The following is a 25,061-nucleotide window of genomic DNA, read 5'->3' as shown; positions in this document are numbered from 1 at the left end:
TTAAATAATTCCACTTCAGCATCATTCTGAGCAACTAGGTCCCAGAAATCACACTTTTTTGTTTGTTTGTTTTTCGAGATGGAGTCTCGCTCTGTCGCCCAGGCTGGAGTGCAGTGGCGTGATCTCAGCTCACTGCAGCCTCTGCCTCCTGGGTTCAAACCATTCTCCTGCCTCAGCCTCCCAAGTAGCTGGGACTACAGGTGTGCGACACCTCGCCTGGCTAATTTTTTGTATTTTCAGTAGAGACAGGGTTTCACCATGTTAGTCGGGATGGTCTTGATTTCCCGTCCTTGTGATCCACCTGCCTTGGCCTCCCAAAGTGCTGGGATTACAGGCATGAGCCACCACACCCAGCTGGAAATCACACTTTCGATGAGCTGGTTGTATTGTTTCTTTTTTTTCCTTTCTTTCTTTTTTTTTTTTTTTTTTTTGAGACAGAATTAGACAGAATTTTGCTCTTGTCACCCAGGCTGGAGTACAGTGGCACAATCTTGGCTCACTGCAACCTCCACTTCCCAGGTTCAAGCAATTCTCCTGCCTCAGAGCCTCCCAAATAGCTGGGAATGCAGGCACAGGCCACCACACCCAGCACATTTTTGTATTTTTAGTAGAGACAGGTTTCACCATGTTGGCCAGGCTGGTCTCGAACTCCTGACCTCAGGTGATCCACCTGCCTCGGCCTCCCAAAGTGAGTACTGGGATTACAGGTGTGAGCCACCGTGAACGGCCTGGTTGTATTGTTTCTAACAGATGTTAAAATAAATATAAAAGGTTTAACATTTAACAAAAATGTTCCTCCACATGTCTCATATCTACAGTTATCTCCCATACCACAGGAAGTGCACACAGAACTTTAGAAAGGACTGAGGTGCCGGAGCCTAAACCGCCAGCACCACCAGCACCACCAGCACCACCAGCACCACCATGGCTCATGCCCTTTGCCAGGCACTGTGTGGGGGCTGCAGCTTCTGCTGCTGGCAGAGTCTGGGAGCAGCCCTAGCTCAGCTCCCCTTCTCGCCAGACAGGGTCCCCAGTGTCCTACCCTCTTTGACTTGACATTTGGTGCATCCCAGCCTGGGTGGTATGCACACTAGCCGTGGAGTTTCCTTAATTGTGAGGAGTGAAGAAAGGTGAGAAGGGAGCCCCTTACTCAGGCATACGTGCTGGAGGCACCTGGGGTGTGAGGCGGAGACAAGGCTGAGGTCAGAGGAGGAGATGGGGTCTGCTGGCAGGGCTGGGCTGAGGGGGAGACTCTGAGGCATGAAGAGTGGTCAGGGTTGGGGCCAGGAGTCAGAGTGAGGCTGGGATAGGGAGAAGGGTGGACATGGGCAGGGAGAAGGGTGAACATGGGCCAAGACAAGGGGAGGTAGAGGGTGGGAGAACAGCCTGGCCAGGCTCTGGGACAGCAGCTGGAGCTAAGAGCCAGGTTGGGGTAGGGGGCAAAGCAGATTTTTAAATGACTTTCCCAGGGGTGTGAGGCCCTTGGGCCTCAGAAGGAGACCCTGGAGCACGGCTTGGTTGAGCTGCCACACAGAAAGCTTGTTCTCTACTCTGGGCCCCAGTGACTGAAATGTCCCATCTGGGTGTTCTGGGAGCACAGTGCCACCTCCTGCCCAGACCCTCCATGGTGGGCCCCTTGATCTTGGCTCCCTCAGACCCCAGGACCCCCACAATTGTTTGTTCATCCCAGATTTTGTTCTTTGCTACCCTGAAGACAAGCCCACGTTTTTTTGTTTTTGTTTTTTTCTAAGATCTAAAATGTGTTTATTTTCCTATAATTCATAAAGCACTTTATAAAGCAGTAAGATCTTAAATTTGTGTACTTTCAAAACACACCAAAAAGGTATCTTCACACACATTTTCTCACCGGTTCCCACAAAGATCCCTTGAAGTCAAAAGGAGCCACATTATCCCATTTGACAGAGGTGTGGCCTGAGGATCAAGGAGGGAGGTAAATGTGCCAAAGAGGGCCACAGACTACTACCAAGTGAGGATTGAAACTCTGCATCCTGACTTCTAACCCAGTAAGTTCCCATTAGCTGACATGAGATATATAGTCCAAAGATGAAGCACAGGTGACGTATTGGGACTGGATCTTCTTGGTCAAAGGGTCAAGCTGAGAATAAAACTCCAGGACTGGAATCTGGGCATCTGGGATGGTAGTTGGGGTCAAGGGTGGTGGCACTGATCAATTCCCATTACCTGGCTGCTCACCCACACCAGTGGTGGACTAATTCCTGTAATGCTTGTGCCATGGGAATCCCTCGGGTACTAACCGAAGTTCCATCTGTGATGGCCAAGACAACACATTCATCACCTGTTACCAAAGTCCTGGGCCTCCCACACCTCCCTTTTTAAGGGTTTTACCACTTGTCACTCAAGGAACACAGAGAGAAGTACAGGATTAGCCAGTGAGGGGCAGTGGCAAAGTTCCTGCAGACTCTGGTCTCTGGTTCCTGACTTTCTCTAGGAAGTAATTCTTGAAATCGGTGTTTCTTTCCCTCCATGTGGCACTCCCATTTGGAGATGATCCCAAGGCAAGCCTACCCTGGGTCTCCCCACTTGTCATATGGGGGTTCACATGCTTAAGGCTCACAGCACTGAGCAACAAAGGGCTCTCAGCTCTGCTAAGTCCTAAAAGACGCCCCACAAAACACAGTTGTGCTGGGCAAGTGGCCACAAGCCTATGCCTGGGAGAGCCCCCTCCTATCCAGGCAAAAGGCTTCTCAGTGGTTCCTCTGGGGGTGCTGAGCAGAGTCTGTGATTGGAGCATCAGGCTTTCAAGATTTACATCTTTATTAAAGACTGTGACAGTGGAGGCAGGGCAGAACACCCCTCAGTCACATCTGAAAACAGCGCACATGGTGGGGCTGGAAATCAGTGGGCCCAGTCTCCCTTCCTCCTTCCATCTGCATCAATCTATTTCCATCGGTGCTTCAGAACCAGCGCCTGCTTTAACAGTCTGGCATCAGAATCTTATTTTAAATGCATCAAAGTTCACTGTTAGAGCCAGCACTCCAATTGTGGGAACAAGACCCTGTGGAATTCCTCAGTGGGTCTTCAGGGCCCCCATGGGATGGAGCTGCAGTATGGGCACACACATTTCACCTATTCAGGTCATCAGCCATGGAGGCTAGAGGTCTTGGAAAGCATCCCAGGAGCAGGGAGCCAATGAGAAGGGATGGGAGGGAGGGAGGAGGAGGAAGGGTCCGTTGTTCTGCTAATCAGAGAGGACAACCCTGACCTGCCTCTGTTCTGCTGTTGACCTCTGATGTGACCACAATGCTGGGGGCTAACAGTTTGGAATGGGAGCTAGAATTCAAGGATGAGAAAGCTTCCTGTCCACTGCCTCAGAGGCCTGCTTTCCATTCCCAAAAATGCAGGATGGCACAGAGGGATGGCAGCTCTGAGACCATGGAGGCCAATCAGTCCACTTTACAGATGGGGACATTAGAGCTTAGGAAGGGGCCTGTTCCTAGGCCACACTCACTGCACAGTCAGAGATAGGGACGGGACTTTCTCTCCTGTTCCACACTGCTTCCCCTTGGAGGAGCTGTCTATGAGAGCAGCGGTTCTCAAACTTGAGCATGCACCAGCATCACCAGGAGAACCTGTTAAAACACAGACTGCTGGGCCCCACCCTGAAGATTCTGATTCCAGAGGCCTGCAGTAGAGTCCACGGGTCTGCCTTTCTAAGAAGCTCCCAGGGGATGCTAATGCCGCAGGTCCTGGACTACATACTGAGTAGTGCTGGGCACTCCTTGGGACGGCTGAGGATGAGGGCAGTACAGGAAGAGCCAAGGGCCATGCTGTGAGGGGTCTGGTGGCCTGAGGACCAAAGAGCAAAGCTGTGGCCAAGTAGAGGTGTCTGTGCAGCCAGGAGGAAGGAAGCAAGCTTTGGAAGGTCAGGCTTTGGAAGCAGGGACGTGCATGGAACATCAGTTTCTGTCTTTGTTGATGAGGCCCCTCTGGGATGAAAGAAGGGAACAGAGTTGGCCTCTGGGCAGGTGGAGGGTGGGGGACCCTAACCTCATGAGGGGCAGTTTGGTTTGGAAGGCACTTTGAGTTGCCATGGGCTGCTGGGGCTGTAGCCAGCATCACCTCAGACTGTTCTCTGTGGGAGCTGTCAACAGGTGTCCTGGGGCAGGGGCTGGGGTCAGGACTGAGCTGTAAGGACACCCAAGGTAGTGGCAGGTGGGATGGATGGGGCAAGACCAGGGCCACCTAGAGAGCCCAGAGGTCATGACTTCCTCACTCCAGACCTCCCTGGTTCTGGCTCCTGGAAGGAGGGGGCTGGAGTCTGGTGCACACCTGGGGTAGTGGGTGCTCAGCTTTGGAACCTTCTCTGTAGGATTTTTAGAGAAGAGAAATTTGGTCCCAGAGAAAGGGAATTGATTCTGAACCAAATGACAACTGAGGGCTGGGTACCAGGACCTGGGAATGCTGTGATGGGTGGGGCCTGGCTCAGGGACCCCATCCCTCTCTGCCCACCAGAGACTCCAAGATGGTCACCCCCTCCTCTCAGCTCTGCTGGGAGGCCCTCTCTGCCAAGCTATGGCCAGCAAGAGGGGTGCAGACTCCTTCGGCCTGTGCCAGCGCCAGACCCTCCAACAGCCCTTCAAAGTAGGTACCCAGAGCCTGCAGGTTGAAAGCAGGCTGGGCAGGGGGCAACGCGGTGGTCTGCAGGCTTAGGTAGCGGCTGTACTTCTTCAGGCCCCCCTTCCGGTCACGGCGGTGTGCGCTCAGCAGCTCCATGAAGCTCACATTGCGGAGGGCCAGGAGGCGGGCGTTAGCCCGGGGCAGCACAGCCGCCTGCACCAGGGGCTGCAGGGAGGCAAAGCACTGCAGGTTACTGAAGGGGTAGACATGCTGGGCCAGCTGGGGGCCCGAGGAGACCTCAATGAGGCGGCACAGGTCACGCATGGCCAGCACGGCAGCCATGGCACTGTGCTCGCTCATGTTTCTCGCTAGGTAGGTCTGGGCCAGGTTCTTGAGTTTGAAGCTGCTGGCCCCGGGCACACGCTCCTGGATGAGGGGCAGGGCAGCGAGGAAGCCCGAGATGGCCTCCTGGAATTCCCAGAGCCTGTTAATGTCCTCCAGGGCCTGGAAGAAGTTCGGGAGGCCAGGCCCCCACAGCTTGTAGCAGGCCAAGATAGGGCGGCGCATGGAGCTCAGAAAGCTGAGGAAGTGCTGCAGCCCCACCTCCAGGGACACGGCTTTGGAGTAGATGCTGAAGAAGGCTTCGGGCTGGATGACCACGCGGAACTTGCTTTCCTGGTTCACTGCAGCCAGCTGGCTAATCTTCTGGGCTGGGCAGGAGAGAAGGGCAGGGTGAGGACCCAGGGGCACAGAGAGCTCTGGGGTGGGAGCAGGGGGTCCTCTAGGGCTGCTGACCCACCATCTAGAGACCTCACCTTGGGGCCTGCTGGCAGTAGCCACACATCAGCCCCCAAATGCAGCTCTGACCCTGGTTCTGATGGGATAGCAGTCAGAAGGGGAGGCTCGGCTGCCCTCCAAACACTTTGTTCACCAGCTGGGGATCCAGCTCACCCCTTCTTCACTACCAGCCCCAGAGTTGGCCAAACTCCATGGATCCAGGTCCCTCCTGTCTTCTGTCAGCCTCAGCCACTTACACTAGAGATCCCAAGCTGTTTGAACTTAGCTCTCCATCCCATGCTCCTTCCTCCAATTCCCTCAAGGACGCCAGCCCAGTTAGAGCCCTGGGACATAGACAGCACTCCACTCAGAGCAAGGCCCAGAGCCTCCCACTGAGGTCTGCAAATGACTTTCCTGTACCATGAAAACACTTGCTGTTTCTGTCTGGCTGGGCTAGCCCCAATGTTGAGTCCATGCCACAGGGTAGGGCCTGGGGCTCTGGCTCAAGGAGGGGCATTTGCAGAGCCAGGGTAAGCACTGGAGGAAGTTGAGGGGCTTCCAGAATAAGGCGTCTGGTCCCTCTGTGACCTTGGATCTGTGGGCAGCCCTGTGCAGCCCCCTGTGGGACTGGCCCTCTACTCAGAAACGTGTAGCACAGCCAGAGGCCTTACTTGGATGACTGGACTCATGGCAATGAGCTCGCACATTGTGTTTCTGTCTAGGAGTGTGTTCCCCAGGCTCTCCGTCTAAGAGAAGAACTGGTCAGAGGTGCACTTGTGGAGGCATCTGCCTCCCTCGCACACTCAGGCACTGGACAAGGCAGACATCTTCATTCAAGCCAGCAAATGACACCCCCGGAGCCCAGGTGAGCCGGAGTGCTCTGCCCAGCCTGGCTGCAGTTGTTGGCCAGAGCTCAGCGCTCTCCCGCGCCTGACAGATGGCTCTGCCTGCACTTCTTTTTGGGACTCAGAGACTCAGTTAGAAAGGGGTGGGGGTAGCCCCAGGAGAACCCACTTTCATTGTCAATCTTGAGGTCAAAGAAAACCAGAGGTCTATCTTCTGCTTGGGAGTCAGCAAGGTTCTCATCCAGGACCCTGAGGCTAGTGGGGCCTTCCAGCTGGAGGTCACTGGACTCACTGCTGCTGTCATCCAGTTCTCGGGAGGACTGCAACACAGAAAAACCAAGCGTCAGGGGTTCAGAGCGCCAAGGCAAGCACCTGTGCAGAACACTAGCAAGCTGGTATAGCTGGGGGCATCTGCGTGCACATGAAGGAGGGTGTACCACTGGGAAAGGGGACATGTATGCACAAGAGAAGGTATGTGTGCATGAATGGGTGTGAATTAGGTGTGTCACATGTGAGGGTTACGTGTGTGAACCAGGGCATACACCTTCATGAGTAGGGGAGGGAAGGTGACACACACAGGTTGTGAACGTGCATGTGTGGGAATGAATCCAAGTGCTAAGCCTGTGTGTGCATGCAGAGTTAAGTGTGAGCTGTGAACCTGCGTTGACACAAGCATATGGAAGTGTGAGAGAAAATGCCAGTGGGTGTGTGCACGAGTGTGTTGTGCTGCTTATGGAGGCTCAGGGAAGGAGCCATTTGCTATGGCAGGCAGGACCTGAGATGTCTGCTCCTAATTTCATATTTTTGAGCAGACTCAGAAGAAACACCAAAAACTTGGGATGGGAGAATGAAGCCTCATCTTGAATCCCAGATGATTCTTTGGAAGGGGTCAGGAGCCTGCCTTTTCTTGTCCCCGAAGTCAGCCAAGGTGCCAGTGTCCTACACAAAGGCGAAGGGAAGGGCTGCTTGGCCTCCTGAAGGCCACATCTAGGTGGACACCCAGGTCCCTGGCAGTGAGAGAGCAGTGGAGGCCCTTGGCATCTGACCCAGAGGCTTAGAGAAACCTGAGTTTTGGGAGTCCTTCAGGTGAGGTGTTCTCTCCTGCCCCAAGGTCCTGGTGGGAACACTGTTCGAGAAGCCATGGGCTGGGCAGCCAGAGGATGAGGGAAGGGCTCCAGCTCTGAGATTTTCCCAAGGGACTGGGACTACAGAGGGAGGTGGTGCCTCTGATGGTAATACAGAGTTAACTGCTTATCTGCTGAGCTGCCAAGCCCAGATGTTTAGTCTTTGGTGACCAACTTGGAACCTTCCGTGAATGCCACCTGTGGACGTTAACCAGAGACCAGCAAGGAAGAGACGTGGCCAGGATCACAGGGCCAATTGGGAGCATGGCTGGGACAGAGTCCAGGGCAGGCCTTGGGTTTTTCCTCCTTATGGACTGCCTCTGGCTTCTCAGTGAAGTGGGTGTCACCTGGCGCTAAAGCCTCAGTTAATTCTGGCCTCTGGCTAATGTCCCTGGCCTAGGAGACAGTGCATTTCACTTCCAATGCCCAAGTGAAACATCTGTTTCCAACCAAGCTTCAACTGAGAGAAAAAGCATTTCCGCCTACGAGTAACCTAAGATGTGGTGGGTTTTCCTAGGAGTGGCAGGGTTTCACTTGATTTGCATTTCACAGCCCTGCTCCAGGCTCGCCAGCTTTCTGCCAGTCAGTGTCAGAAGCACTCACTATGAATCCATCTAGAGCTGGCTTTGCCTCTTCATATCCAGGGATCTAGTCAGAGAGTCTGCCCAGCGCCTCGCATCTCCAGATCCTCATTTAGCCACGGTGTCAAAGGCTGATTTCACACGTCTTGCTCCGGGTGAGCCCACACTGCTGTCTCACCTTCCCGACTTGGTTTCCTCCCTGTAAGGAGCCTTCTACAAGGCGTCTTCCTAGCTTGTAGCTGGGTGGCTGGAGGCTCCACCTTCTCCCGCTTAGGGAGAATCCAGTTGTTTCCTCTCTCCAGGCTTCACTGGGCAGCAGCACTCTCCCACAAGCTGCCAGAGGGGCTGGGCTCCCCTCCTGGCTCCTCCCTGGTTCAGATCCCTGGTGCCAATAGCTGAGGCTGAGTCCATGCTGCCACCTACTGACACCACACACAGGACTTTCTCTTTTTCATTCTTCTTCCTGCTCCAAACACAACTGCAAATGCCCTGTGTTCCTGAGTGCCTCCACAAAGCTCGGGGCAATGTCCTCGGCCTTAGAACCAGTCTTCTCTCAGATCTGCTCTTCCAAGAGCAGAGCTCCCTGGAGAGCCACAGTGCTATCTCTTTAGGCGATCTCTCCCATCGTTACAGCAGGGCCATTTATGGCAGCCACTAGACCCTCATTTCTAGAGCCTTCCATTGTCCTGGGGCCAGGGAAAGTCCTTTGTCCTAAACTTACTGGAGCTGCCTTCTCTAAGAAACCTCTGCTTTCTCCCTTAATAAAAGGACACCCCATTCCACCGAGCTTGTTAATGGAGGACAGGCTGGAACTTTCAGCCCTGACTCACTTCCTCCAAAATTCCTCTTGCCGTTGGGAACTTCCATAAAGTATGGCCACCCATGGAGCTGGTCTCACTGGAACTCCAGCCAGCTGTGAACTCAGAATTCTCCCCTGCCCCACCTTAAACTCCAGCATCACGGCTGGGGAGTGCTGACGCATTTAAACAAGACTTTCCGAAAGACTCAGGTTTGCCAGCAGGGCCATCAGACATAGTGGCCTGGTGCAGGACACACTCCCCTCCCTGCTCACTAGGGGAGACTCTCCCATTCTGCCCCCAGGCCCCACACCTTGGCCTTATTTCACAAATTAGGATAACTGGGTGTCGGGGGAGCATAGAGAGGGACAGTCACTAGAAAAGGCTTAGATTTGCTTGGAAGAGAAAAGGAAGGGAGACAGAAGAAAGAGGATGGGAAACAGAGTCTTGAGCCTGCATGTGAGGACTGGGAAGGAAGGGGGAAACCTTTGCTATGTAGTGAAAGATGCCAGGCGCCAAAGAAAAGGGGAAGAGGGACTGAAGAAGTGCTGCTGGGGTTATGAGCTGGATTCCCTTTAATATTCTTTCAAAAGATGCAAGTAGATACTGGGATTTATTTATTTATCATACTTGGTTCATGGACATTGTTTCTTTGAATGCAAAACTGTGTTCAGGCTGAGCCTCGTGAGAACCGGGATTTTTTCAGGATATACATGCAACTTGGATACACATGCAGTCTGGCCCATGAGCTACACCCATCTCACTCCCCTTCCTCATAGATCTCCCGGCCTGAGCAGGTCAACTGCATTCCAACTCAACACAGCAGGTCTAAGAGTTGTCCTAAGCATGCTCAGAGGAAGTGGCTGGATTGGCACTTTAATCACCTTCCAAAAGTCTAGGAGGTGCATCAGGGAAGATCCAGCCTCTCCTCTCCTCTGCTGTATCACAGCCCGGTATGAAAATGTCACCTGCATTCAAGACTGTTACATCTATAAACAAACGATCAGCATTCCTCTACCAGACATGCAATGAATCCCATTCAGTGGTTCTTGACTTTGGCGAGGCATTCGTAGCTTTAAGAAAAAACTCTTGGGGCCTAGGCTGCAGCCAAGACTGATTCAATTAGAATCTCGGGGTGTGAGACCTACGAATCTGTAGTTGGGAAAACTCCCCAATGTACAGCCAGCTTGAGAACAATCGTCCTTATCACTGATTCATTCCAGGTTTGCTCATCAACCAAACACACACAAGCCGAACTCTGAGAGTCAGCTTCCAGCCTCTGGTAGATACAGAGCATCTGACATTCATGCTTATCAAGAGCCCTCAAGCTCCTGAAGAACTTTCTGAGCACTTAAGCATCAGCTACAGCTGGAATCAGTTTGGCAAGACACATGCACTGCTGTCTTTCTGCAGACACAAAACCCCAGCTCTTGCAAAGCCTCAAAGACCCCAGGAATACCGCACATGTTATCAGTGAACTGGACCATAAACTTGGCCAGCCTGTGGCCTCTGCTGCCCTTCTGCCTAGCTCCAGCCTCTTGGTCAGCACCTCCATTTCATTTTCTCAGATGCACGCTCACCAGGGCCACGGCCCCTCCGTGGATCAGCCATTCCCCACAGGCCTCCCTTCCTTCGCCATCACCACTGCCACTTCTGCCACAGGCTGCCCCCTCCCGTTGACCCCCTCCTGTTGCTGCTGCCACCAAGGCACCGGAACCAGTAATCTATCACAAGAGTGAGTGAGAACACCTATCTTTTCCACTTTGGATCCTAAAGCAGAGGCCCCCAGGGCAGGTGCATTGCTGTCCCACTCTGGCAGTTTTTAAGCAAAGTCCTCACCCGAGGTACTCCACAACCAGGCCTGGGGGACTCACCGCTCCACCCCATGACTATGCCCTGCTGCCTCTCGCTCCTCCTTGCACCAGCAGTCTCTCACTGAATCCCTAGGACACAGCTGAAGCTCAAGGGAGGGGTCCCTAAATGCCCTGATACACTTGGAAAGTGTCATATCGTAGCAGACCAGTATTCTGCAACTTTCCTCACTGTAAGGCTGGATACAAGCGGCACAGCTGGGGAAGATGGGTTAGGAGGGAGCCGGGGTCACCTTGGGAATATCACCCTACCCCCTCCCTCTAAGCTGGGGATTAGGAATTTGCAGTGGGGGTGCTGGGGGTACTCTAGGGGCACCAGGGGTCTGGAAAGGGCATAGAAGTTGAGTGACAAATGCATGGGGGGACCTCATTTGTTGGGGTTTTAAAATATATATTTTCTAAAGTTTGGGACTCCTGTAACAATTTTTAAAACCTGTGTCTCAAAGCTACATACACAAAAGCAGCGGTCCTCTGGCTCTCTCCCCACATCTCCAGACCTGCTCTCTAATGTGAGCTCCTAGGTGTTTAATTCATCATCACCTGAAATGTGCTCTTACCCACTCCCTTAATTCACTGGATAGCCCCTAATGACTCCTTGCTGATAGCTGAGCATTAGATACTCTCCGCCCCTAATATTGCTGGGGTCCCTCTACTTGACTGTCCATGATGTCTGGGGAGACTGTTGGCATTCCAATCCCGTTCTCCACCTTTCCTTCCCAGGCTTCTGCCTCTACCCAGGGTCAGTGGTAGCTTTAATTTTACCAAGATTATGAGATGGAAATAAGTGCCCAGATTTCAGAGGAATTTAGACCCTAGAAAGACAAGACACAATAACTGGTTGGATGTAAGGAATAATCAAAAGGGGGGTGCCCTGGGTGGCTGGGGTCTCGGCTTGCACAACGGGGCAGAGAGTGGGGTGAGCTACTGAGAGGGGAGGAGGAGGTGCTGAGTTTGAGGTGCCAATGGGCATCCATGTGGAGCTGTTAGAAGGTCATTGGCCACGCTGGTCTGGCAGGCAGGTGCGAGCATTGGGTATCAGCTACCCCTGGGCGGTAATTGAAGTCAGGGGCATGGCTGAGAGCACCTGGGAGAATACACAGACCGAAAAGAGGAAAGGGCCCAGCAGCAAAGCTGGAGGAGCATCACACCCAAGACAAAACAGAGCCTGCAGAGGAGAGGGAGGAGTGCCCAGAGCTGCACCAGAGCAGGCAATCTTTCCAGGAAAGACTGGGCCCGGCGCCAGTCAAGAATAATAAGGACTAAACACAACATTGCACCTAGAGGCATGGAGGCCACTCTGGTACTGGCGGGGAAGCGCAGGAGGTGGAGTGAAGAAGGGGCAAGGAGGGGGTTGAAGTTTAAACAAGGAAAGCAGAGGAAGGGGAGCCGACAGTTGAAGAGGGAAGTGGATGGAGTTTTCTGAGATGAGAAAGACCTCATTCAGGGTGTTTCGTTCAGAAGGCAGTGGATGCATTAGAGATGCAAGACAGATGAGGAGGAGGAATGAGGCTTCCAGGGGGTCAAGGGCTGGGGCCAGGACACAGGGTGAGTCCTGGAGGCAGGCAGACATCCCTTCCACCCTAACGAGGACAGGGAAGCGATGTGATGGGGATCTGTAAATAGGGAGCAAGATGTTAACTGTCCCTATGCCATTGGAGAGCTCCTGTCTTCTCCCTGGAGCAGAAGGTGCTACCACCAGCTGAGGGTGAGGCTGGGACACGGGTCCAGTGAGGAAAGGCAGGCGGGGGCTGCCCTGCAGAGCAAAAGGATATGCTGGGTAGAGAACTAAGGAGCCCTTAGTAGTTACAGACAACCACTCATAGTTTTCCCAGGCCTTTCTCCCGCAGATCTCGGCCTCCAGGTGGCAGCACAGAGGCGACAAGCACGTGAGTCCTTCCAGGATTTTCTGCTGGGCAGGCAGCTGTGATCCTGATGAAAGATGGGATGAAATGGCGAGTGTGCGGGGCTGGAGGGAGGCAAAGGTAGGACCTAGAGCTCAAGGAACAGGAGGCTGCGGTCAGAGTCCGAGGGGGCCAGCTGAGGGACTGACAGTGCTCGGTGATGGCGAGGTGCAGGGCGCAGCCATGGGGCAGGCAGTTGTCGGGGGGAATGGGGTGATGACCCCTGAGAGGTCAAGGAGTGGCTTGGCGGGCAGGTCGGGGGATGTAGAATTCACTCAGGAGGAAGGCAGGAGCTGAGCAGGGAGAAGAAATCTGGGAGGCGAATGCTCACGTCTGCCCTCAGTGAGGGTAGGCAGGTGAGTGTCTGAGATGAGCTGGGGAGCATAGGGCCCACCCTGAGAGGGACAGAGGATCCTCAGAGGCACAGAGGATCTTACCAGACGGCCAGGAGGGGGATGCAACAGTCCAGGAAGCACGGGGCCTTGACCCTACCTCCCACCTCTGATGCCCATAAGTGTGGGCAGAAGAGGGGACATGGTATCCCCACAGGAGAACCAACTTCCACCGTAGGGAAGAGAGAACCAGCCTGCAGCCAGGAGCTGGATCCATCAGAGAACATGATGGTCATGGAATAAGGGTTCGCAAGGGTGATGGTTCAACAAGTGTTTATTGAGCAGCCACGTCTGCCAGGTCTTGGGATAGCCAGTCCCTGTGCTCGTGGGCTTAGATCCTGGCAGAGGCCCCGTGGAAAAGCTTGGGGTGGGGATCAGGGCGTGGAAGGCTGTGCTATTTGCCAGGGACTCAGAACACAGGAGGGTGCAGGGGTGACAAAAGTTTCTTTCTTGGGCAGAGTCCTGGAATGGTGGCTTGAGTCTCAGCCATGCCTTAGCCTTCCCCTCTCAGCCAGAGAAGACCCATGTCTCCCTGCCCAGAGGTCCATGCGTAGCCATGCATTCACTGAGTCATTCCTTTACCAAGAATTAACGAATGCGTACTCTGTGCAGGGCCTGAAAGAGCATGGGCTAGAGGAGGCAGCTCAGGGGCCGGGCAGGGGTGTTGGCTGCAAGGTTGTAAGAGAAGGGTAGCACTCTCAGAGGCCTGCTTGACGGGCGCCTGGGACTGGGCTGATGGGGGGCCTTTCTGGGGGACCGGGTGGTGGGAATGTAATTGGAGAGGCTTCCAGAGGCACTTGGACTTGAGAAGCCTCCATGGCGCCTCTGACAGAATCTCCAGGGGAAACACCCGTTCCAAGAGTCTGGGCTCTGCCTCCCCCTGCCCCCACCATGGAAGAGTTATCAAGCTGGGAATTCACGGAGGAGAGGGGAAGGGAAAAAAAGTGGTTGAGCCACTGGGATAAATAGGAGGAGCCCCGGAGGGAGCGGCTGCGGGATCGCACAGTCCCTCGTATCCGGCAGGGTGGGCAGATGCCCCTTTGCAGCTGGGCAGGATGTTCCTGGGCATTGGCAAGACGGTTGAGGGGCCCTGTGGTGGCAGGAGTGCTGGCTTGGACCACATGGGGAGACCAAGCCCGAGTAGGGACCCGATGCAATCGAGGGTGCAAGCGGAGGGCGTGGCGAAGGCGGATGGCTCTCTGTGCTCTGTACAACAGGTAGCGGATCCCACGGTGGACGGCAGGGTGCTCCTGGTGATCAGGAGGCTGGCTGTGAGGCTCAGCATCGGGGACGGCAGCCTGCTCAGCGGGCTGGTGGGGAGGCCAAGCTGGGGGGTGGTGTGTGCCACGGGGCAGGCTGGAGGCTCCTTGTGCTCTCAGCAGAGACTGGGCTGGCGAGGACTGTGGCTCGGCGGTCTCCATGGGCTCTGTGCACTTTCCAATACAGAACCTCAGACTGAGGGCTGGAAGAGACCTCAGGGGCCACCCAGTCCAACCTTTCACTCTATTCAGATCCCATTTTCCCCTGGACAGGTGATGGTCCAGCCTCTAGTAATAAACCTCTAGGGACAGAAGGGTCACTACCCATGAGGCCACCTGTTTCATTGTGGAATGGATTTACAGTTCTTTCTTACATGGATAGAGTCAAACCTCACTTGTTTGGCCCCTGAACAGCTGTCCTGTGGCCTCACACCCCTTCATTGGCCCCCACTGGCTGCAATAAACCAAGGAATGGATTCTTGTCCAGCCCTCCTCACTGAGGACTTAGAGGACAGTAAATGCATAAGGAAGTTCCAGACAAAGGCCTTGGACATTCCAGAAAAGAGACAGGGCTCTGGACACATGCTGTCAGCATTTCACAAGAGTACATATGGCTACTGAAGGCTCCTGCCCTGGTGTAGTGGGAGGGCTGGGGTGGTCCAGGCATGCAGCTAGCATTTGGAGACTGTCCTCAGCACAGCTTGGGACTCAAGGCCTCACTGGAAAATTCCCCAGGTGCAAGGCAAGTCTGAGAGTTTACCTGCTGTGGCTGTGTCCCCTGGGACCTGAAATGGGGGGAGGCAAGAGTCCTGGGCTGAACTTCTGGGCTACTCACCGAGTTTTCGGCATCTGAGTCTTCCGAGCTGCTGATCACCACAATGCGCTCCTCTGAAACGGGGAAGCAGAGATGCATTATTAACTGCCCAGGACACACGCTGGGAGGGTGTGGGTGTGCACCTACTGGAATCCTTGCAGGCCAGTGGACTGGGGGCAACGGATGCCCTGCAGGGGGATGGGAATAGCCACTGTATGTGCCAATGTGACTGCTTTACACTTGGATTTGTGTAATTCACAAATGGGTTTCCATAATTTCTTGCTGTGCCTTATCTATGAATATTCAATTAAGTTATTTGCCCAGAATTCAGAATTTGCCCCCTGTACAGCAAGCCTGACAACCACTACCTGGTCTGGAACCTTCTGCAATCCTAAAGAAGCACACTGTTTGTCCCCATTCGCAGCTCCATGAGCTGGGGTGTCTAGAGTTAAAATATGCTTCATTTAGTTAATCAAAATCCATCGATTACCAATAGCATTTGTGGGTAAGGAATATCAGTCAGTGCTCAGTGTGCGACCAGGGCTGGGGCTTGGTCAGAATGAAGAACAAAGCTGTACTCTGGGTTAAGCAGATCCAAGAAGAACTCTCTTGTTCCAGATTTCTCTGGGTTGACCTCAACTCCTGCCCAACTGACTACCTGCCTGGCAGTGTTCGTAGAAGATAACTCTGACAAATGAGATACCTAGGTAGGTGGCCTTTGTAGAAACACTTGGGGAAATGATGGGTGTAGACTGAGAGAGCAGAGTTAAGGTCACGGGGAGTCCAGTTTCCTGTGACGGTATGCCCAAGTCCTCTCTGGGAGTATGCTAGGCATCAGCCAAAACTTCTTGTGGAGACCTGCCCTGTGCAGAGGCACAGTACTGGGCACTGTAAGATTCATGTTTGGGAGAAAGGACTCATAGAACTGTGCATTTTAGCCTGTCAGGCTCCCCACACCTTAATCATGGCAAAACACATGGTAAACCGTATCCACTCTCACCCCCAGGCACACTGTGAACTTTCCCTATCTTATTCAGTGGGAATAAGGGACTCCTGTTGGCTTTGTGCTTTGTGGATGGGGCCAAAAATACAGAAGAGGGGTCCCACCCAGACCCTGGCAGGCAGCAACTGCCCTACCCACCTCCCTACCTGCCTCCCCGGTGCCACTGGCCACGTGGTTGCTGTTGGGCGGGAAGACCTCACTTCCTATGACGGGGCTCCTGGGGTTAGGCGGCCCATCCAGGTGGGGTGGTGAGACTGCCTTGGAGGTGCTGGGCCTGGGCTGCTCCGGGGAGCTCCGAGCCAACCTTGCCTCCTTCCCCTCCTCAGACTCCATCTTGATGACCTTTCTGGGGCACTGGGTCTGGCTGTTCTTCCTCTTCTGGGCTGTGGTTGTATTGGAGACATCCTGCACAGAGGGAGTCACAGAGCCACGTCAGATGCCTCCAGGGGTGGGTGGGCAGAGCCTGCCCTGAGTGCCAGGGGCTTGTGACCACCCTTTTGCTCCTACTGTCCCCTCTCCTCTGCTCTCAACCATGCAGATCACGTCTCTCTTCAGACAGGAAGTCTTCCCAAACTGGTACTGTCTGCTGTCCACCAGTCTCTGCTGGCCTCTGACAGCCCTGGGTGTCTCAGCACCCCTGCTGGGCTGGGAGTGGGCCATGCTTTTGGGGAGCTCCCTGACCATGCAGCCAAGAACAGGGGAGAGCACAGAGAAGGCGCTGAGCAAAATCTTTCCCACGAAGAGCTGATCTGATGAAGGCCTGGATTCCCACCCCAGTGCCAGCTCACTTTCCTGGTGGAATCGAGGCCTTCGGAAGGGGAGGCCGGGGCTGGGGAGAACCTTACCTCTCCGTAGGAGGGGCCTTTGATGGAGAAGGCGTACACTGGCACAGGGTGTGCCCCGGGCACTGACTGTACCACAGCCATAGGCTGGGCTTCAGCCAGCCCCAAGGCCTGAGCCTGGGCCTTCACTCTCTCTGCCTCCTCGGGCTGCAAAGTTGGGAAAATCAAGTCAGAAATGACTAAGCAGTAGCCCCAGGACCAGGTACCCCAGACCTGTGGTTGGCCCAATCCCTGGGGCCTCACCGAGTCACAGGTCCAGGTTCCCTGACTCACAGCTCCGAGCTCACTGGGGACAAGAAGTCCTCCAAACTCTCCATCACATCACTTCCTTTTTTAAAAAAAAATTTTTTTGTAGAGACCAGCTCTCACTATGTTGCCCAGGCTGGTCTTGAACTCCTGGGCTTGAGCAATTCTCCTGTTTCGGCCTCCCAGAGTGCTGGGATTACAGGCATGAGCCACCGCGCCTGTCATCACCTCCTTCTGACTCTGAGTTACTGGTGCCTAGGGACCACTTTGGTTCTTGTGTGTCCTAAGAGGGCTGGAAGATACCCCAGGAATCACAGTGCCCGACGCAGGACATGCTCAATAATTAGCCCAACTTATACACACACCTCCAGGGACAAAGTGCTCACTACTGGCGAAAGCAGCTCCTGTAACAATGAGAAAATCTTCCCATTGAGCTGAAACTGGCCTCCCTGGGACCTTGCCTCTGCCCTCTCAGCCTTAACTCTACCTGGGTCAGCTACTACACTAGTTGGGTGAATTGCTTAAAACTCCTCAGGCCTCAGTCCCCCTCTATAAAGTGGCAGTAACAACATCCACCTTATATGGTAATGTGGATGAAATGTGTTAATACAAGTAAAATATAAAATACCTGGCACTTAGAAAATGTCGTTGATGATAAATATTGTTCTTATTACTACTCTGTGCCAGGCACAGTGCTAAGTACTTCATGTATCTACCTCAAAATTAAATAGAGGCAGTTTCTTAAAAGACTAAATGTAGAATTACCATAGGACCTAGCAATTCTACCCCAGGTGTGCACCCAAAAGAAGAGAAACCAGATGGTTAAACAAAAGGTTGCACGTGAATGTTCAGAGCAGCACTGTTCACAATAGCCAAAAGGTAAAACAAACTAAATGTGCATCAACTGATGAGTGAATAAACAAAAATGTGGTACAGCCATGTGATGGAATATTATTAAGCCATAAAGAGGAATGGAGGACTGAGATGTACAACATGGATGAGCCCTGAACGTATTACATTAAATGAAAGAAGCCAGCTGCACGTGGTGGTGCGCATCTGTAGTCCCAGCTACTTGGGAGGCTGAGGCACAAGAATCGCTTGAGACCAGAGGCAGACATTGCAGTGAGCCAAGATTGTGTCACTGCACTCCAGCCTGGGGCACAGAATGAGACTCCGTCTCAAACAATAATAATAATAATAATAATAATTAATTAATTAAAAAAAAAAAGAAGCCAGACACAAAACACACATTGTATAAGCCTATTTACATGCAATGCTCAGAATGGTTAAATCCATAGACACTGAAAGCAGATTGGTGGTTGCCAGGAAATGGGGGAGGGGGAAATGGGACTGCTTCATGGGTAAGGGGTTTCCTTTTGGGGGGATAAAAATATTCTGGGGCTAGATAGGTGGCAATGGCTGTGCAAGATTATGAAAGTACAGCAGGCTGAGGTGTGACAATCGCCTCAGCCTCCCACCTAGGCAACATAGCAAGACCTCATCTCTGAAAATTAAAAAGAAAAAAATTTAACCATTTGAGCTGGAGCTGCAAAGAAAAAAAAAATTTTAAAAATATTATGAATGTTAATAAATACCACTAAATTGCACACTTCAAGAGTTAAAATGGTGAATTTTATATGAATTTTATCACCATAAAGATTATAGTTTTAAAAAAAAGTAGGTGCCATACTATGATTATTGCCAATCTTCAGAGAAGGAAACGGAGGCAGAGAGAGGTGAAGTGATTTCCAAAGGTCACATACCTCGGGACCTCTGGCCTGGCTTGAATCCAGTGTTTTTTGTTTGTTTTGAGACAGTCTTGCTCTGTTCCCAGGATGGAGTGCAGTGGTGCGATCTTGGCTCACTGCAACCTCCGCTTTCTGGGTTCAAACGATTCTCCTGCCTCAGCCTCCCAAGTAGCTAGGATTACAGGCACACACCCCCACACCCAGCTAATTTTTGTATTTTTAGTAGAGACGGGATTTCACCATGTTGGCCAGGCTGGTCTCAAACTCCTGACCTCAGGTGATCCGCCCACCTCAGCCTCCCAAAGTGCTGGGATTACAGGCATGAGCCACCGCACCCGGCCAAATCCAGTGTCTTGAAATGGAGGCCTCTTCCTGCCCCAGCGTGCTCTTCATTTTCTTTACTTGCTGAGTCTTTTACATCCTTCCCCACCATCTTTCTCTCTTATGTGAACTTTAAACGTCCACTGGACCAATTGTTGAAAATGAGTGAGTGGCAGGGATATGCCTTCCTCATGGGGACAAGCTCTGTCCCTCCCATGTGGGCCTTCTGAGAACCACCCAGGCAAGCTGGGGCTGGGCGAGGAGGCTCCCCACAGAGGCTGCTGGGTGTGTGAGTTAAGGCAGGGATGGCCCCAGCACAGTGCTGGCTCCTGGCTGTGCCAGGTACCAGAACCCCGCCGTGGGTCTTTCTCTTGGGCTCCACACCATTGGCCACGATGGATTGACCTCCTTCCCTCCTCCCTTCCTTCCTTCCTTTTTCTCCACATCTTTAAAAAGAAGGAGGATGATCTCTGCAGATTAGAGAGTGTGAGTCTGTCTGGGGAAGGAGAGAGAACAGATGATCTCCCAGGATCTGTCTCTGCCAGGCCTCTAGGAGAGTCTAGTCACTCTTAAGGCCAGTGGTTTTCAAACTGCAGCTTGTGACCCATTAGTGGATCCAACCATGAAAGCAATTTAGTGGGTCATGACCAACATTATTATATCAAAAATAATAGTATAGAATAGAAATATTATCAGAGTATATCCCATGTAACAATCATAATTTATTTTGTAAAACTTTTTTTTTTTTTTTTTTTTTGAGGCAGAGGCTCGTTCTTGTTGCCCAGGCTGGAGTGTAGTGGCGTAATCTTGGCTCACTGCAACCTCTGCCTCCCAGGTTCAAATGATTCTCCTGCCTCAGCCTCCTGAGTAGCTGGGATTACAGATGCCCACCACCAAGCCCGGTTAAGGTTTATATTTTTAGAAGAGACTAGGTTTCATCATGTTGGCCAGGCTGGTCTTGAACTCCTGACCTCAGGTGATCCACTTGCCTCTGCCTCCCAAAGTGCTGGGATTACAGGCGTGAGCCACTGCACCCAGCCTATTTTATAAAACTTCTCCTTTAGCTACAGTATGTGTGTGCATATGTATACACTATAAGTTAAGATGTAAAATATATACATTTTTAATAGAGGATAGTGGTCAAAAAAGAGTTTAACCCACCTCATACACATTAGAATGACTATTATTTAAGAAAAAAAGAGAGAGAGACAATATAACAAATGTTGGTGAAGCTGTATTCTCTCCAGTCAAAACTTCTATACAGTGCTGGTGGAAATGTCAAATTGTGCAATAAAAAATGGAAAACAGCATGGTGATTCCTCAAAAAAAATTAAAAATAGAATTACCATATAATCCAGCGATTCCACTTCTCAGTAAACATGCAAAATAATTGAAAGCAAGGTCTCAAGGATATATCTGTACACCGTGTTCACAGTAGCATATTCACAATAGCCATAAAATGGAAAAAGCCAAGTGTCCATCAACGGACGAATGGATCAACAAAATGTGGCAGATACACATTATGGGATATTATTATTCAGCTTTAACAAGAAAGGAAATTCTGACACATGCTACATGGATGAACCTTGAGAACATTGTGCTAAGTGAAATTGGCCAGTCACAAAAGGACAAATACTGTGTGATTCCACTTATAGGAGGCACCTAGAGTAGTGAAAATCACAGAGACAGAAAGTAGACAAGGGTCACCAGGGCTGAGGGGAGGCAGCTTGGGGAGTGACTGTTTTATGGGGACAGAGTTCCAGCTTGGGAAGATGAAAATCGTTCTGGAACGGGTAGTGGCGATGGCTGCACAGCAGTGTGAATGTACTCAATGCTACAGAACTGTACACTCAGTATACACTGAACTGAACATTTTGAAATGGTTAAGATGAAATATTTTATGTTATGTGTATTTTACCAAAATTAAACTTTTTTTTTTTTTTTTTTTTTTTTCCAAAAAGGAGTTTAAAAGGTCCTGCTCTATCATTCTGTGTCTGGCTCTGCAAACTGCTGGTATGTAAAAGACCCTCTTTCCAGACAGGTCACGAACTCCCCAAAGGCCGGGCTGGCCTCCTCTCTGCCTCTGTCCCAACCTCCCTGACACACCCTCCATCCACGTTAATAAAACAGGGAACACACCAGAGGGCTCAGTAGAGAAAAACACATCATAATGACGGATTTATAATTTTTATAGCTTTAAATAATAAATTTATTTTTTTCCATTAAAGTATTATAACATGATTACAAAAAGCCTATGAGAAACAGAGGAGGGAAAATATCCAAGCTGCTGCCACCCCACCCAAACAATCCTAGTGAAGCCTGTTGAGTTTTCTCTTCATCTCTTCCAGGCATAGAGTTGCAATGAAAGTAAACAAACCAGCAGTTTCAAGAGGGAGGAGCGCTGGAGCTAGATGCCCAACTCCCGCCTTCTAAGGCAGAAACATGGACCCAAGAGCTGCTTCTCTCCTGGCACAGCTGATGGAGCACTTTCCCTTAGGACAGCCGTCTGTGCCTGCCTCACCTGTCCTTGCGCTCACACTGTGTTCCCCACTTTCTTCCCTCAGCTCCACTGCCATCCCCAGGCAAGGACTGAAGCCAGAGGCTCCGCAAAAAGAGCAACCCTCTAATAGTCCAAGTTCAAACTGCTTCCTAGCTGATAGTGACAGGCCACGTCTATTCTGATTTTATCAAGACAAAGACCCAAAATACCTAGACCTTCACACAAGACAGTGCAGGCTCTCTTGCTGTTCATTCACCAATGACTAGCACCTGGAAGACAGCTGAGTCTGTGGACCAAGGGCACTTCCCCATTATTATTTTGATTTTATTTGTTTGTTTGTTTTTTGAGACAGGGTCTCACTCTGTCACTCAGGCTACAATGCAGTGGTGTGATCACAGCTCACTGCAACCTCAAACTCCCTGGGCTCAGGTGATCCTCTCACCTCAGTCTCCTGAGTACCTGGGATTATAGGCAAATGACACCACAACTGGCTGATTTTTTTTTTTTTTTTTGAGACGGAGTCTCACTCTGTCACCCAGGCTGGAGTGCAGTGGCCGGATCTCGGCTCACAGCAAGCTCCGTCTCGCGAGTTCACGCCATTCTCCCGCCTCAGCCTCCCGAGTAACTGGGACTACAGGCGCCCGCCACCTCACCCGGCTAGTTTTTTGTATTTTTTAGTAGAGACGGGGTTTCACCATGTTAGCCAGGATGGTCTCGATCTCCTGACCTCGTGATCCACCCATCTCGGCCTCCCAAAGTGCTGGGATTAACTGGTTGATTTTTACACTTTTTGTAGAAACAGGATCTCACCACGTTGCCGAGGCTGGTCTCAAATTCCTGGGCTCAAGCAATCTGCCCGCCTTAGTGTCCCAAGGTTCTGGGTTTACAGGTGTGAGCCACCATACCCAGCCTTATTATTTTATATTATTTATTTGCAAACATCATCCATTGTAGCATTGTTTGTAATAGCAAAACAACCTAAATATGCAGCAACAAGGAGCTGGCTAAATAAAGCCTGCCATATCCATTTAATGGTCCATTATGCAGGTATCAGGAAGCTCTCTACCTATTGATAGGATAAGAATTCTGGTATGATGCCGTGTGTATATGGTATTATGCTACCTTTGTGAAGCACAGAATGCAAAAGGCAAATATCTGTAATAATATTTGCTTGTAATTACATAAATAAATTGTGGAAGGATATATAAGAAATTTAAAAAGAGGCGGGGTACGGTGGCTCATGCCTGTAATCCCAGCACTTTTGGGAGGCTGAGGTGGGTGGATCACTTGAGGCCAGAAATTTGAGACTATCCTGGCTAACATAGCAAAACTCTCTCTCTCCTAAAAATGCAAAAAATTAGCTGGGTGTAGTAGTGCACACCTATAATCCCAGCTACTCAGGAGGCTGAGGCATGAGAATGGCTTGTACCCAGGAGGCAGACGTTGCAGTGAGCCGAGATTGTGTCACTGCACTCCAGCCTGGGTGACAGAGCAAGACTGTCTCAAAATAAATTTTTAAAAGATAGTTACATGGGCATAAGAACTGGGGACTGAAGTGGGAGTAAGACACTATTAATCACTTTCTATGTTTTTATTTCTGACTATGTGATTGTATTATGTATATATATATATATATATATATATTTTTTTTTTTTTTAAAGTCCTCTTTTTACTTTGAGGTTGTGTATATAGGAATGCAGTACCCAAGGCAGTTAAGAGTCAGCTTTTAGGCCGGGCGCGGTGGCTCATGCCTGTTATCCCAGCACTTTGGGAGACCGAGGCAGGCAGATCATGAGGTCAGGAGTTCAAGACCAGCCTGGCCAATATGATGAAATTCCACCTCTACTAAAAAATACAAAAATTAGCCAGGCATAGTGGTGCGTGCCTGTAGTCCCAGCTACTAGGGAGGCTGAGGCAGGAGAATGGCTTGAACCCTGGAAGCAAGACGTTGTAGTGAGCTGAGATTGTGCCACTACACACCAGCCTGAACAACAGAGCGAGACTTCATCTAAAAAACAAACAATCAGTCAAACAAACAAAAACACAGTCAGCTTTTAATCTTGCCCCTAACTTGCTGTGTGTAGCCTTAGGTAAGTCACATCCTCTTTCTGGGCCTTAGCTTCGTCCTCTGTTTAAAAAAAAGGGGGTTAGACTCCATGCTCTTGCCTGGCTCTAAAACTCTGAGACTCTTTAAGTCCTGTCTCTTCCAGGAAGCCTCTCCTGATTGCCTCAACCTACAGCACTCTCTCTCTCCTATGGGTCATGCCATGGCAAAAGCTAGGCCCCTACCCACCACCAGAAGACCTGCTGTCCATGAAGGACTGGCCAGTCCTGGGGCCAGACCCTTGATAGGCTAGGTGCACACAAATCTGAGTGACCAGGCTGGGGAAGAGACCAGACGCCAGGTCCAGGAAGAAACCGAGGATGCTTATTCTGGTGGAGAGGAGCCATACTTGTGAGTGCCAAAGGGGGCAAGTCAAAGGGACACCACTGCATTTCCACCCAGAGAAGCACTTTCTAAGTCAGAGCAGTCCAGAGTTGGGAGCAGCTGCCTCTAGAATGAGTAAGCTTCCTGTCCCTGGAGATGTGTACATGAAAGCTGGACAGCCACGGCTCAGGGATGCTGCAGAGGGAACGCCAGCATTAGATGGGACATAGATACCTTCCAACCCTGAGACACTCTGGTTTGTTACATGTATGGTGGCCCTGGAATCACACCAGCAGAACCTGGGCAACTGGGATCGAGATCTGACTCCTGGCTTCATTTCCCATTCCTTTCCAAGAACCACCTGTGGGGAACAGCGGGGGAAGGCCCACCTATGCTGACTCCAAGAGAAGGCTCACACATTGGGGACAGGGTGCAGGAGGGGAGAGGACATCTGCCACATCCCTTAGGGCTGCTGACCCTATATCTAACCATACATCTGACAACCATAGTTTCTCATGGCTGGAAGGCACCCATATGCCATCTAATGCTGGAATTCCCTCTGCAGCAGCCCTGATCTGTAGCCGTCCGTCTACCCCACATCTAACACCCACTGAACCTGGCTCATGGACCATCAAGAGCAACTTCGGCATTTAGGAGCCTAGAGTCAGCCAGGTAGCCAGCCAACCCTTCCTTAATGTCTTCCTTTACTTCCTCTCACTGAAATTTCCAGTCCAGCCACTTGCTGTCCCTCACTCAGACACTCTCCCTGCACACACAGGGATAGCAGGACTCACAGCCTGCCTGACCTGCTGGGCCCCACCGCCTCCCCTTCAGACCTCAAACCCATCTCACCAAGTCAACGTCAGTGGGATCCCTGGGAGTGCTGGCAGCCTCTGGGCTGGCTTTCTTGGCTACAGCTGCATCTGTAGAACACAGAGAAGGTCACAGGCAGGTCAAGGAAATGCTGGTAAGGGACATCCTGACCTGGGACAGTGATAGACAGGAGGTCCCTG

At 51.5% G+C, this 25,061-nt stretch overlaps 1 protein-coding gene across 9 annotated transcripts in view; it reads right to left on the bottom strand.

The window, feature by feature from the left end:
- Nucleotides 1–2,778: 2,778 nt before the first annotated feature.
- PML (promyelocytic leukemia) overlaps nucleotides 2,779–25,061 on the bottom strand; it is a 54,367-nt gene continuing 32,084 nt past the window's right edge. Inside the window, exons 4-9 of one of the 9 annotated variants that reach the window (XM_025389775.1) lie at nucleotides 24,901–24,971; nucleotides 16,809–16,952; nucleotides 16,110–16,368; nucleotides 14,982–15,034; nucleotides 6,391–6,541; nucleotides 2,779–5,309 (exon numbers count right to left, since the gene is read on the bottom strand). In XM_025389775.1, coding sequence (XP_025245560.1) covers nucleotides 4,522–5,309; nucleotides 6,391–6,541; nucleotides 14,982–15,034; nucleotides 16,110–16,368; nucleotides 16,809–16,952; nucleotides 24,901–24,971 — 1,466 coding nt within the window. In that variant the 3' untranslated portion in view covers nucleotides 2,779–4,521. Of the gene's footprint in view, nucleotides 5,310–6,153; nucleotides 6,542–13,143; nucleotides 14,361–14,981; nucleotides 15,035–16,101; nucleotides 16,369–16,808; nucleotides 16,953–24,900; nucleotides 24,972–25,061 lie in introns of those variants that run through there. The other 8 variants (XM_025389776.1, XM_025389782.1, XM_025389779.1 and 5 more) reach the window with 8 other exon arrangements.

The sequence above is a fragment of the Theropithecus gelada genome, chromosome 7a, assembly GCF_003255815.1.
Source record: "Theropithecus gelada isolate Dixy chromosome 7a, Tgel_1.0, whole genome shotgun sequence".
In the NCBI taxonomy this organism is placed as follows: domain Eukaryota; kingdom Metazoa; phylum Chordata; class Mammalia; order Primates; family Cercopithecidae; genus Theropithecus; species Theropithecus gelada.
This window is presented reverse-complemented; position numbering and strand designations above follow the sequence as displayed.